The 15,006-nt window shown below is 41.2% G+C and overlaps 1 protein-coding gene across 1 annotated transcript; it reads right to left on the bottom strand.

The window, feature by feature from the left end:
- Nucleotides 1–4,751: 4,751 nt before the first annotated feature.
- On the bottom strand, nt 4,752–10,178 carry LOC117739216 (transcriptional repressor scratch 1-like). The gene is made up of 2 exons (XM_034545508.1): nt 10,055–10,178; nt 4,752–5,518 (listed from the first exon to the last, which is right to left on the bottom strand). The coding sequence occupies exons 1-2, from the start codon at nt 10,176–10,178 to the stop codon at nt 4,752–4,754; spliced, it is 891 nt and encodes a 296-aa protein (XP_034401399.1).
- Nucleotides 10,179–15,006: the final 4,828 nt, after the last annotated feature.

Below are 15,006 nucleotides of genomic sequence, written 5' to 3'. Positions count from 1 at the left end.
GCCCTGACATCAGCTTCCTGTTCATGAGACCGACAAGCAATTAAAATCACAGAGACACACACAGGGTCACTTGCTGATTTTAACCTCTGCACATTCGCCACAGGTTGAAAAGAGAGAGAGAGAGAGAGAGAGAGAGAGAGAGAGAAGAAAAACAAGCATTGTAAACGATAATCAGTTGCAGTTTTTTTTTATGCTGGGGTCAAATCATCTTAATGAACTTAATGAATTTCTTTATTGTTAAACTGGGAAGTAACATTTCCAAGTTTGTTTTGCTGCCGCTGTTACAAAGACAACCAAATCGCTCAGAGCCTAGCAACTATATAACAAACACAGTGTTAAGATAAAGGCACAGTAAGACACTCAATAACAGGTCACGTGTTGTTACTTACTGATCTAGTAGAAAGAATGCCAACTGAATGCCGGTCTGCAAAACTCTCAAGTCCTCGAACTCTCTCCATTGAGTTAATGCCCGTCCAAGGTTCACTCTTAATGTACCTCCTTCTTTGTCTCCTACTCCGTTGTTCCACCGTCCGCCATTACCGCAACCCGGGGATAGCTACTAATAGCTACCAGAGCGGAGGAAAGCACTGCAATCCTTGGTTGGGCAATGGTTGAGACACTTCTTTTGTGCCGTAAATCAAGTCTTGATCTTTCCAGGATATCGTACTTGGAGGCAGATGGAACTGCATAGTGAAAGTGAGGGTAATAGAGAACCATTTTAAACACTGATGGAGTCACTATTCAATAGCCATTACATTGTGCAATCTAAATTTACTTCATAATGATACGTTATCCATTGTCACTTTTGCATGTTTACAGTGTGTCCATGCTATTTCTTAGCACACTAATGTATCAATATGCTATTGATAAATAACTCAACAAAGCTTTCTGCATTGAAGGACTCACCCAGTCATGTGTAGAAGCCGTGAAGATCACTCTGAAGGACTTCATGGAATTGTTCAGCAATTGTAAATGCTTTCTTTAAAGGGTCCCTCCATTGATTTTAAAGGTCAGTTTACTCATTCTCAAGAGGACTACTCTGCCAGTGACAACAGCCGGAGATTATAATGTTTTCTGTGGCTCTGGAGGAGCTTTGTCAAGTTTGAGAAAATAGCCCTGATGATATCATAGTGATGTCATCACTTGGTCTAGTTTTATTACCTGCCAAACTAATGACTTTCTTACATGCCTCAACTGTACTTCATGTTTAGTGCTAATAATTAAATGCTACCCCAGTATCTCTCTAAACTAAGCTGGTGAACATGGTAAACATTATACCTGCTAAACATCAACACATTTAGTGTTTTTACCATGTTAGCATGCTGAAGTTAGCTATTAGCTTAAAGCCCTTAGACTTAAACAGAGAGAAGGGCAATATCAAATCATTAGAATTCCACTTTAAAGTAGTGTAGACACGTAGAAAATGTAAACACAGAGAAAGATCTCATGGTTACCAGCAAAGTTGGCATCTTCTGCAATTCAAAGTGTTCATCTGAAACATTAGTAATTAATAACAAAAGCAAATAGACAAGTTGATGTGCATTACCACTAATAATTGCAAAATATGAATGGTGATTACTTGTTAAGGGTTCAATGAAGAAAAAAGGCATCTTGTGACTTTTTTTAACTAGTTTTTATTAACGAAGTGAAACAAAATGCCCAGTGTTGTCTTTGTGCTTTACATTGTTTCAAACCGCCACTGAAGGTCCCAAAAAAAACCTCAGAGGAAGAACTCAAAACAAAGAAGGAAGCTCCAGAAAAATCATTATCATCATTATCATCATCATCATCATCGTCATCATCACTGTCACCCTATACAGATCTATAGAAATAATCGGACTCCAAAGTCACATCAGTGTTTATTTACAAGGCCTCTTGCCACAAAATAGTTGAGTTTTCATTCACTCTTAAAAAAGGTGTTCTCACACAAATATGTTGAAAAATGACACAACATGTAATGAAAGTGTCCATTTATACCATGTGTCATTGTAAAGCATATTTACACATGTTATTATTTAAGTACAGCATCTTTGCTGTTGTTTTTACCTTTGATTCATTATAGTAGAAAAACGAGAAAGAGGTTGTTATTTCTACATACAAGGCATTTTCTACCTGAATCTAAACTCTTTTATTGTGCTACTATCTTTTAACAAAAGAAAAAAAGTTGTAAGATATAATTCGTAACAGGAAGTGCTTTATATACGAATAGGTAAACTAGCTTGTGGCTATAGTAGGCTACAGTAGTTCATAGTAGAATCTAAGTGTTTGTTAATGCACTCTGGTGCTGAAATATTGACCAAATGCCTTCTCTTCTTTCTCTCCTTATAATTGCATTGGGAATTGCCACAACAACCTCACAACAACTCGAGATGATGGAAAGTAAAACAAGCTGAAACTGTGCAGGTGGATGAGTGTTGATAGCTCTGGAGTTTGTGAATTTATTTCTTTTGTAGAGACGAGGAGCAAAACTGATCTTTTGATTGTATTCAAAGTGAGAACAGAGCTCACTGATTTTGACCAAACCAAAAGGAGGAGCTTCTTTATCACTGATCAAAAACCTCACAAGGGACCTGCTCAAGACTACTGAGGGTCAGAGAGCCCCACGTTCACCACCACAGCTGTTGTGTAAAGTTGTGTTTCACCTTTTCAACAATTCAAACCAGGAGCACACAAGTATCAAAACTCTCAATCGTTCTTGTTTTGGGATTGTGTTTATCATCCACGTTTCAGCACCAGAGGTCTACAGAAGTACCCTCTACTTTCTACAATATTTTAGAATAATAATACGAGGCAGGCAGTGCATAAACCATGTACAAAAAGACCCGTCCCGACCCAACCATGAGCCCTCTATCTGAAGGAGTTGTGTCGTCTGTGTGAATCCCTGGAAGCCCAAACAGCACCTAATACTTCTACAAACAAAATTGTCAACAAGCTAATGATGCCAAGATATAATTATAACTAGGAGGCAATCACATACTAAATCAGCAGAGATTAGAAAACTGACACTCTGCTCTAGTTAATTTGATCTGTTCAAAAATGTAACAATCACAGAAGTCACTGGAGAAAGCCTCAAAGAATCACAACAGTGCCACAATCCCTCTTAATACAGAGCTCTTAACTCAACCCTTCATATTTAACACTAACTTGGTTTCCTAACTCCCTGAAATTCCATTTCTCATAACTACATAGAATAGTGGAACTTGAAAAAATCAAGATGTTAAAAGAGTTATGACTCACATCTCTTCAAAAATATCATGCATTATTGCTCTATCGGATATGAATGAAATATTGCCCAAGACAGAAATATGCTTAATTTGCCTGTTATCTAGGAGGTTTGGCAAACGATTCATAAAATTGGCATAGATTCCATTATTAGGCTATTGTTATTTTTTTGCATGCAGTAGTTGTTATAATTAAAGTGGCAGACAAAAGTAAAATTAGGTATTAGGTAATTAGAAAGTGTCAAATGCTTTGGCATATTTGTAACAAAGGCAAAATATAACAAAGTAAAGTGCAAAATCAATACAGCTACAAAACACAAGAATAAATAAATAAATTAGGCAATAAATAGACACATAAAAAATACTTCAAAGCTGAATACTGTGTGGCTCACAGGTAACAAAAACACAATTTGTCAACACTTGAGAAAGGTTTGACCTTTTGAGGAAAACCAGGACATTTTTAATGTCTGTATCCTTGTCCGACATTGATGAGTAAAAATAAATAACATCAGAGTTAGGTTACAGAGAAAGACCATTTGTTAGGGAATACCCTGGTGGCTCTGTGGGACTTTTCAGCCTTGGAAGTCAATAAAAGCACAAATGCCAAAAGTGACTTAGAAAATATAATAGCTTGTATGTCTGTGTCTATTTAAGACATTGGTGTCAAGAAAAAAACACCAAATAGATCAATTTCCCATTATAACGGTGTACTATGCCATACCTACAATGTTATGGAAGGATTTATTATATTGCCCTCACAGTTAAGTGTGAATGTGTCAGTAGCCAGCACAGTATACAGAAGGCAAAGCATGTCACCAGTGTAAATGAAAAATGTTAGTGGGTCATTGTGTTTACTTGCAGAGAACAAATGCTGTGTGCTTTCTTCCTTTTGATGCTTCGTCTCCTTATAAGTTCAGTCCGAGGTCAGCTTCACCAAAAGCATGATACCAGATGTATCCTTAGATTATGAATGTTTGTTAGTTGTTTTTTTTCTAAAAAACATTTAATATGAAAGTTCATTAAATCTCTTTGCAAGAAAATGTGATTCATGCGTAAAACTCCTGTGATATTCCTGTCACAGAAGGACAGGGACGGGAGAGGAATTGTGCTTCAGTGTTGTTTTGTCATGACGTAAAAAATAAAAGAGGGACGAGGATAGATATGGACGTAAATAGATCTAGGTATCTTCAAAAATGATGAGCTAGATATGCTGTGCTTTATTTATCTTCACAGATAATCAAAACAGCCTCAGAAGGCTACGTGTCTTATCGAAGCAGGTGGCCATTCAAACCAAGCGTCGGAAACTTTTCACTCCACTTCCAGATGAGGAAGGAGAAGACAAAGGAGGGATCTTGATGAAAAATGGACATGTCCTCCATCTGTTTTTTCTCATTTGCCTCGTGATCCTTGCAGAGAAAGCCCTCCGCCTTTGCAGTGCGCGGCCATACTTTTCTTCTTGTTGGAGGGGAAAGCAGGAAAAGCACTGAAATCTGATTTAAATAAACAAACAAGTAAACCTCTCTGAATCCATCATTCTCCCAGTGAACTCAATGGGGACAAAGCCCCCTTGAAGCACGCCGACTCGTAGTGCTTGTTCAGGTAACTCTTGAGTGCAAACGTCTTGTCACACCGTTTACACTTGTAGTGCTTGAAGGCCGAGTGCGTCTGCATGTGAGCCCGCAGGTTCGACCGGTCAGCGAACGCTTTGCCACAGTGCGCACACCCAAACGGCTTCTCGCCCGTGTGCGAGCGCATGTGGCCCTGCAGCAGCCACGGCCGGCTGAACGCTTTGCTGCACACGTCGCACTTGTGCTTGAGGTCGTGGGTCAGCAGGTGCATGGCCATGGCCGGCATGGAAACGTAGACTTTCCCACATGTGGGGCACTTCTTGGCCATCTTGCTGTCTATGCTCCTGTGCGTCTGCTTGTGCCGGCTCAGGTTGGAGGACGTGGCGTAGGTTTTGCCGCACTCGCTGCAGGTGTGCCTCTGAATGGTCCCTTTGGGGTTCTCTGTGGATTTCCTCCGCGACCGTCCATCCATGATGAAAAACGCGTCCACTGTGTATCCCTCGCTCACAGCTGCGTCCCCATTGATGTATCCCTCGGCCGAGGACGAAACCTCAGACCTCGGGCTGTCCGGCTGGTCCGAATCTCCGTGGATATCACCAGAATAGGCGTTGTCGATGCGGCCATAGATGATTGACGGATGGTCAGGAGAGGGTACTTTAGAGATGACAGATGAGTCATTTTCCACCACATCATCATAAGGAGATGTACTCAGATAATCGCTGACATAGCCTGAAGAGAAAGGGTAAGAGGTTAATCATTTAACCATGACATGACGATTAACTGGAAATTAGAAACTGACTGGGTGGAAAATCTTTACAGAGAAGCTACAGGAGACCTACAAAAGTGCTACAAAAACTATTTGAGTATTGATGAGCCTCTCTATAACAAAAAAACTGAAGTTGCTATTTTTAGTAATGTTACTTTTTCAGTATCCTGTGGATCATGACTTCCGAAAACCACTTTCACTGCATAAGACAGTGCTAATGTTATGCTGTTGCCTCTGTATGACCAGGCTCAAATCTCAGATTACATCAAACTTTTGTATGTAGGTATCTTTCAGGCCACAAGAGCGCTGGGGCAGGCAAACAAGCTGTACGTGAATATCTTGACATGGAGGCTGCATTAGTGCTGCAACCTTGTGAGTGAGTTACTTTCATGAACATAACCTCAATGTATCCACTGCTACGCATACAATTAAAAAGACTTCACATAATTGTAAAAACCAGCCCACAAATCAAACTCATTCACTGAAGTTCATTCATTATTCAGAAAGATGCTTCATGTGTCTCCTGATAACATGACTGATGACATCCTGCCATTTCTGGTTTCATTGGACCCCCCAGGATCACATTAACAGCATTTGTATTATGCTTTAAGGTGAACTTTTGTTAAGATAATTCATTAACATATCCATATTAGAGAAAAGTGCACATAGGAGACACACACTGTGAGAGGTTTTGGCTAAAAACATTTTTGAAAGAGGTACAAAGCAGAGAAGAAGTTAGGAAGAAGGAGGAGAAGTTGAGGTATTTATAGTGCTAGTAAAGTGCTTTTATGTCTTTGCCAGCAAGGAGGAGACACTTTCCTCTCAGTGGAAATCTCTATTTTATTTTTCAGAGAAGGGTTCAGTGAGCATACTGTCTCATCAACCACTGCACCTTTCATGACAGGTCTCCGGCTGCACACAGTCACACCTCTGAGCTGTCAAAACGTCAACTGTTGTACAGCGATCGTCTCTATTACGGCAGCTGGGAGTCGAGTGCTTTGCTTAAGGGCACCTTGACACTGATAACTATGTATTGACAGTGACCTTTCAGTCTCCTTGAGTATTTCATTCCTAATCAACCTGTATCTTTTTACACAGCTCCTGACCAGCCTGATCAATTATTTGTTGCCACGTTATGATGTCAGATGCTTTATTATCTCTATGATTGGTATCTACACTCAACAGGCTAAACTCCTACAGACACACGATGAGGATGGTAGCTAATACCTCCATAGCCATGACTCCTGTGGATCCATGCCGATCAATAGCTCTCTGTTTCAATTAGCACTCTGTGAGCATTTAGACACAGGCTGCAGAGGAGATACTATTGCTGGTAATATAATTTCATGATGCAGTTCTGAGAAAAGCTCAGAAGTCGGTCGATAATATGATGAGAACAAGGGACACAGATAGATAGAGGGGGAGAGGGTAAAGAGAAGAGAAGCATAGTGAGATGAGAGCTGGCAATGGAAGAGAGAAATGTGGCAGGGATAAGAGTTGTGGCAGAGCAGAGTGGTGGCGCGTCCAGTGTGGTGGTTGTGGTGGTTTGGTAATGCCGTATAAAGCTCTCGTGCTAATTTAACGTTTTGAATTAAATTAAGATGGGTAATAGAGAAGGACAGAGGGAGGAGGCAAGAGAGGAGGAGAGGGGGGGGGGGGGAAAGAAAATCATAAATCATGAATATTCAATCATTGCACTCTGGAACAAAGTGTTTGTATGTGTGCGTGTGTGTGTGTGTGTGTGTGTGTGTGTGTGTGTGTGTGTGTGTGTGTGTGTGTGTGTGTGTTTCTTATTTTATAGAGCATGAGTAACTTTAAAATATGACCAGTGTTAATGTTTAAACCTTATTAAGTTGGCTGACTAAGAACAGCTCTCGTCTTGGAGATGTTGTCTCATAATCACTCAAACTGGCAGCCTCCCAGCAGAACAACAGACTTGTACTGGGGGACACTGAACAGCTGCACTTTATTCAAAATGTTACTCGAGTAAAAGTACAAAAGTATGATCAGCGAAATGAACTTCAAGTATTAAAGGTAAGAGCTCCTTTCGGATTATTGTAAATAATACACTGTATTATTACTTAATGTATGATATGTAGCTAAAGTTTGGTAGGTATTTTATAAGATATTTTATAAGCTTATACGTATGTACCTAACTTAAATAGTTAGTTACATTCCACCAATGGACAAAGCTGTTGGCAACTGTAAAAAGTGAAAGTTTGTCGTTCGGATTAGGTGTTGGATGTCATTGATGTTTCTCCTTAAGGTTTGCATGGAGAGGAAATGTTGTGTTTGCAAAACTTGACCTTCATGCAAGACTTTAAGATAGAAACACATTCTGTAGTGCTGGTTTCTTACAAACGCTTTTTCTATCCCTGCCAATTAAACATGACGGTTGCCCAGTTTCCTGCTTTAAAAAAAAATGTTTTGGGAGCCGTAATTGCCGAACGTCTCAACGTCTGCGTACTGTCTCTGTTTGTTTGTCTTTGTCTCTCTCCAACTGTCTCCGTCTCTGTCTAGCTGTCTCAACTCATTTCAAAGCACTTTAGCAGCATTAGAGCTGATATCTCTTCTAAATGCTTATTAAAGATTAAAGAAGCCATTCCTCTTGTATGTGTCTTTGAAATACAGAGAATTAGAAAGAGAGCCAAAAGATGGAGAAAGGCAACGGGAAACTGAAGGAGAGAGAGAGATAGGAGAAAAAATAGGGGGGAAAAAGCTGCAAGCTACAATTTAATTTTTGATCCAAACCAGCAGTAACTGACATACACTTGTCCGCTTTGGACACTTGTAGGTCACTGACTGCGTCCTCTCTCTTTTTCCCTCTGTGTGTGTGTGTGTGTGTGTGTGTGTGTGAGAGTGTGTGTGTGCGTGTTTGTGTGTGTGTGTGTGTGTGTGTGTGTGTGTGTGTGTGTGTGTGTGCGTGTGTGTGTGTGTGTGTGTGTGTGTGAGTGTATGTGTGTGTGTGTAATGCTGTGCACTCAGCTGTGCAAGCTGCCTGGGAAATGTGCCGAGTTGACAGAAACACAGCAGTGCGTGTAGGCTCGTGTGTGTGTTTGTGTTTGTGTGCATCTGTTTGTGTGTGTGTGCAACAAGCTGCAGTTGCCTCAGTCAAACTCTTTGTATATTTATAACAAGGGGATATAGCAGCTTCGGTCTTAACATGCTTGTCGCCTCGCTGCTGCTGCTACTGCACGTTTCTCTGTTCACCCCGTCACCGGAGCACCTGGGATCTCCTTATCTCACATTTGACCTTGGTACAATGTGAAAACCAGGTTGCACTAATGGTGTTGCACACTTCCGGCACAATTATTCCTCTGTAGTCCTTTAAAGCTGCATTAACACATTTTCTTGCCACTAGGGGGCAGAAACAAGCCGACGGGCATATATCCCCAGCAAATGATTGCCTGATAAAACTGATATTAGGCCAACTTGTGACCTAATAATTGCCTACTTACACATTTTGCAGACACAGGGCAAAATATTCATCACATTAGAGTTGTCACTAGATTACAAGTCCAACACTCACTCTACGTTTTGCTCTGTTTTAGTCTCCTTTAACTCCTGGAGAAAAGAAATATCTGGCACTTTAGTTTGATGTCTACGTGCTTCCCCAGATTGTTGTCGTCTAATATTTGTTGTTGTTCATCAGAGCTTATTACTGAAAACAGCTGCCTGCTGCTGCTGAAGATAGGGGTGATGAAGGCAGTGACCCATTCCAGTAAAAGCGCTGGTGAGCTAAAAGAGGATAAAAAGCGTCATAAAGCTGCACAGATGGGCAATCTTTCTCTGTTGATTTATGACGCCAAGCAACTCTTTTTACACAGCGCATAGAGTAGTCATCTATTGGTTATATTTTTAGATTAATGCAGCTTTAACATAAAAAGACTGCCGCCTTTGTTGAAGTTGCAACCCTCAAGTGCACAGAGCTCCTGTTGCACCAGAATATCGAACAACAACATTTAAGAGAAAATATAAATCTGTTCAGAAATGCTGGGCAAGTATTTTATCAATATTTGACCATTTCTACTAAATATTTCACCCAATGTTTCCCATTCTCGCCAACTCTGTATTGTGTTTTTTGTATCCAGGGTTATGCAGCTCGTGGGAACCATTTAGATTAAATATGACTTTGCAATATTGTTGAAATCTTGGAGGGAGACTCCGATCAGCTGGAAACACCCAGATTTTAATACAGTAATATACTGGGCAACTAAATAACAGAAAATCCCACTGCCTGTATGCTTGTGCCATAATATCAACAGAAATCTCATATCTTGGCTCCCTGTTGACCATCAGCTGTCTTTGTCTTTTCCAAAGAAAAATATATTAATACATCTTTATAGGAATTTCTGAGTCATCAGAAATCAGTGTGTGTGTGCGTGCGTGCGTGTGTGTGTGTGTGTGTGTGTGTGTGTGTGTGTGTGTGTGTGTGTGTGTGTGTGTGTGTGTGTGTGTGTGTGTGTGTGTGTGTGTGTGTGTGTGGGAGGGTGACTAACCTTTGTCATGATGATGGAATCGCAGACGGAGTGCTTCTCTTCTACTGTGACCATATGAGCGCTCCAGCTCCGAAGCCGAAAAATCGTCCAATTTGACTTTCTTCACCAGGAAAGAGCGAGGCATGATGGGACAGTAGTTGCTCCGATACTTATACAATAAACACACACTCTTCTTCTGTCTCCCGACCCACTTCAGGAAAGAAACCTATAGTTAAAACTCTGAATCGCCTGATTTTGATTATAGCGCGGGCTACTCCCTGGTTTCAGCTACTGTCGGTGCATCCGCTCCCTCCAATCAAACAGCCTCGAAAGTGGAGAGGAGACATGGCTTTTAAAGATCAAACGAACCAAGCGCTCCTCAGTTGCTTATGGTTTTGGCATACCTGCATTTAGCCTATCTTACAAAACACAGACTGGTTGGTTTGGTCTTGTTAAAACAATCTGTTTTCCTCTGACAACTCGCAACTGCAAGACCTGAAGAGCTCTGAAAGGTCAAACATAAAAAATTATAATAATGAATCAGTTCCTGTATTGACTATTGCTCGAAGACCAAACGTCGCTCTTCTCTCGCTATTTGTTTTATTCCGTTGCTTCCCAAAGAAAAAACGACCGTGTTTCGCCCTTCTTTCCAACCCGTTGTTCTTCAGCACGCGGACAGCTCCGGTCAACCCGTTCTTCGCGTGCACCTGGCCGGTCTCGTGGCTTCAGTACCGGACAGCTCCCGTCGACGAGCGATCTCTCCTTTCTCCGCGTGCCACAACACCGCCACTGTCCGTGCAGCACCACCGAGACACGAGAGGATAAAAGTTTCCGCCGTTTTGAAATTGGCTCAGTAAGAAGCGAGACACACTCCGGGGGGATTTCCCACGCAGGTGATTCAACTCAATATGCTTTTTTTATTTTTTTTATTGAGAACAAACCGATAGCTTAGATGTGCCGGTGCCTTCAAATCAAGTGGAAAGATTTGTATCGGTGGGCTAACGGTAAAAGAAAACCTCGCTGAGTCCAGAAAACGTCTCGAGAACAAGACTTCTCAATAAATTGAGTCAAAATTTCATCACAGCTCCTTAAAAATATTGCTAAAAAAACTACAGTTGGAAGACCAGAACAGCTCATCCCTCCGTGGCGAACTCTCTTACACTCTCTCCTCCTCTCCACCTCTGTATCTCTCGTCCTCTCTCCTCGGCGCGTGCGGAGCGGCGGCTCTTTCTGGTGCACGAGATCAGCTGTTGCGGCTTTATAGGCAGAGAGAGAGAGAGAGAGAGAGAGAGAGAGAGAGAGAGAGAGAGAGAGAGATGGAAGTGCTTAATTGTATTCATCATAACAAGAAAAAAATGAGCATCTTGTCTCGTGGGACCCGCAGCGACGCGCGTTGAGGGCCGGGGAGGGATTTAATGAGGTGGTGTAAAGTGCGCGCGGACGCCGATTTTTATGGCAATGGAACTTAAAGGCAGGATGTTTTTATTTTATTAGTAAAAAAAAAAATTTCTAATTTGGTAATATTCATTATTTTGTTTTGTTGTTTACATTTGACCATTTACATGTTTGGCATTGACTTTAGGGTATCTTAACATGTCTATCTCGAATAGATTGGTCATGCAGTTCAAGGAAACGAATATGTTACTCAACTGAATGAAGTGAGGGGAAAAGAGATAATTGTTGGGCTGATTTTTAGACAAAATCTTTGTTAAAAGATTTTAGGTAAAACAATTTAAAATAATTAAACTATAGAAAGGCCATGTGCATATAACACAGTTGAAATAAAAAATCATGTCAGCAATTGTATACGTATTTGATATCAATTTGAACAATGTAAATGTGCAGTAGCTGTTTGTTTACAATAAAATAAATCTTCCTCCCGTCTAATGATTCTAGCCTTTCTCAAGGACCGATAACCATCAAATCAACCTGAAAACCAACTTATTGTGGCACTGAACACAGGTCAATGCTTTTACACTGCAGCCGACCAATTGAATTCCCAGTATGCAAATCAGCCCTCCCCCCTCCCCCCTTGGGCCAATCAGATCGTCTGTGCTTAGATCCAGACTCAGCATTAGCCAATGAGTTTAGTTACTGTAACTGAGGTGAAGGTGTTTTTACTGAATGGTATTTCACAGAGCAAGAGAGAGAGAGACGGCGACAATGTCAGAGCTTTAGGTCTTTGAGTTACAGAATGTTATTTTCTGTGTCAGAGGACAAGGGCATGATGCAGAATGATGATGCACAGTTTTGGTGTTTACACACTCAAACAAACAGACAGACTTCTCTCTCCAGCCACACGCTCACACACTCACACACTCATGTCCCTACCCCCATTCACACACATCCAGGCGAGCAGGATGATGGTGTGTGATGTAATGCAGTGACGTGTGCGTTTATGTAAGTTCTATTCAGTAAGGTCCTTGGAGTTAACCTATTTTTATACTTCATTGATACATTTTTGAGCAAGACAGAGGGAGTATGTCTGCGTGTTTTAAGAGTCTTTTTTCTGTGCAAGTGTAGTCGAGTGCATTGCTTTTATCACTCTTTGGTCTCCTTGGTCGTCACTTACCATTGTTGCTTTATTCATGTGCTGATGCATTGAAGGGATTTTCGTGTCTCGTCTCAGATGGACTGTATAAAATTAGATACAGGCACTAAAAATATATGTTTGAGCATGTGGTCTGAGGCTCTAAAACAGCTCAAAAAGTCAAGGAATTTCCCTAAATGAGACCATTTTGAGCACATTTCTGATTGACTATTAATTTGTGGTTAAACCTTCCTTGTTGACCCTGTTTTCCCTGAGTAAGGTACAAGGGAGTGTTTATAGTACCAAACCCACTGAGAATCAACATTCAACTCCGAAACCCAACGCAGATTTCAACCCCTTTTAGTGGTTTTAGCTCATGGTTTTCGGTTGTCCGGCCCACACAGAAACTGTGCAGCCAAGTCTCACTGCTTCCATCAACCCTCGCCATTTGTAAGTGCCAAGCACAGCACGAAAAGGCGAGACTGTCCTCCCACGAAGAACGACAGCATCAGTCGTTTTATCCCCAATATGACATAAGTTTACACTGAAGTGACAAAGCCCTCTAGCAACTATTGTAACTGAGAGCAGCGTTGGAAGTCAGGTGACATTATCACAAAGTGATGGCTGGATAGGTCAACTAAACATTGGACTTTAACGAGGCAGACAGGCGTTTCTTTCACAGTTCCAACAGACAGTGAGCGTATTTTAATCAGAACACAATCGTTCCACAATCCTAGCGACGTGTTTATTACTGAAACCATGACAACGAAGATCCCCTAACTTTAACAAAGTAGTCAAGTCACGTGTCATGTTCACAAGAGCAACAAGGTAGATATTGAAAGGTATCTGTCGGCGGGGCTTGAGTGTGATTCTCTCACTGATTGGCTTTCTGTGCCGATCGATGACACGCCAGGAAATACCAGTTCTATCCGGTCTATTTCTATGATGGTGAGATTGTCCACTCCTCGTTATTTTTCCTGCTAGCCTGCGAGTGCAGCATTACTGCTGAGCTCAGCGAAATGTGCGTGTGTGTGTGTGTGTGTGTGTGTGTGTGTGCGTGTGCGTGTTTGTGCGTGTGCATCTGCGTATGTGTGTGTGTGTATGTGTGTTAGATTGTGTGGGGACATGTGGAGACTGGAGACTCATTAGCATAATAATAGACTTGCATGCATGTAGACAGCCAGGCGGTGTGTGTGTGTGTGTGTGTGTGTGTGTGTGTGTGTGTGTGTGTGTGTGTGTGTGTGAGTGAGTGAGTGAATCCTGTCAGGAAAGACAATCGAATGGTCCTTGTTGGCTTTTCATTCCTCTGTCTTTTAAAGAGCTATTTAAATGACAGGTTTTTAAATAAAACTCCATTCAAATAGAAGGGTTTTTACATATAAAGTAATATCCAGATGAAAGGGTTTGTAAACAAAAACTGACAGAGAGAGACACAGAGCAGGAGGGAGGATGGAAAACCGAAGGAGAAGGGGGGGGACAGACAGAAAAGCAAAGAGAGGGAGCGAAACAGAGAAAAATAAAGAGGAAAAAAACACTTATAGAGGACAAATGGAAGGTCAAACAGGGTTTTAAATGTAAGGAGAGGAAATGAGAGAAGGAGCTCACAGTAACATAACTGTCACAGTAGATAGATAAAGGTAGTAATGGATGATTATGACTGGAGACCCATGCATTCTCATTCTAATTCTACATCTGCTTGTCTTTCACTACTCTAAAGTGAATCAGTTTATGTTAATACATTGTTAATGATGGTTTATCCTGGGATTGTTACAGATGGGGACACATTTTAGTAAAGAAAATAAGTTTCCTATTAAGTTTCTCAAACCAAAATATGTAAACCATCAACTGCAAATGACCAATACAAGAAAGACTATCTCGGCGCTCCTTGTCATAGATTCTACAACGACGGTGCTGCGGATTGCTGTTTAAAGGCTGCAACATGCGCTGTGCTGCAGGCAAATAAGCACAAAGTAGTTCAGATACTTCAAAACCAGGGTGCATCCAACTGAGCTGGTTCTACCTATCACCTTGTTTGACCCTCAGGTCCATACAGCGCTTTGTTGAGATTTAGGAGATGTGCACGTCGGCTCCTCTGAGACCTACCGTTGTCCAGAACACCCTTCAGAGACATTTACTTGCATCTTCAGAGAACACCTCCCAAAGATAAATCTCACAAGATAATTAAGGGGAGAGATTCTTTTTTTTCCTAAAATGTTGCTTTGTTTCCCACAAGAAGACACTAGTTTGTTTTAAGAGGTTTCAATCCAACATATTAAGATTAAGAACAACTGCCTTTATTCAAAGTAATGTAATTCAGTGTAACCCTGTGCAATAGTAAAATAGAGGCCATGAATACGTCATGTCCAGGGTATTAATATGTGAAAAGTGCAGGACGTGACGAAACTAAATACAATGGAAGAGCAGTACACAGCTGGCTATAATA

The sequence above is a fragment of the Cyclopterus lumpus genome, chromosome 11, assembly GCF_009769545.1.
Source record: "Cyclopterus lumpus isolate fCycLum1 chromosome 11, fCycLum1.pri, whole genome shotgun sequence".
Classification (NCBI taxonomy): domain Eukaryota; kingdom Metazoa; phylum Chordata; class Actinopteri; order Perciformes; family Cyclopteridae; genus Cyclopterus; species Cyclopterus lumpus.
Note: the sequence above shows the minus strand (reverse complement) of the source record. Positions and strands in the feature narration are given on the sequence as shown.

What these genes read in the sequence shown, in the direction of transcription:
- LOC117739216 (XM_034545508.1), bottom strand. Translation starts at nt 10,178, where the DNA reads ATGCCTCGCTCTTTCCTGGTGAAGAAAGTCAAATTGGACGATTTTTCG. An exon ending in ATTCCATCATCATGACAAAG is followed by an intron (nt 5,519 to 10,054) that starts GTTAGTCACCCT and finishes CTTTCTCTTCAG; the next exon opens with GCTATGTCAGCGATTATCTG.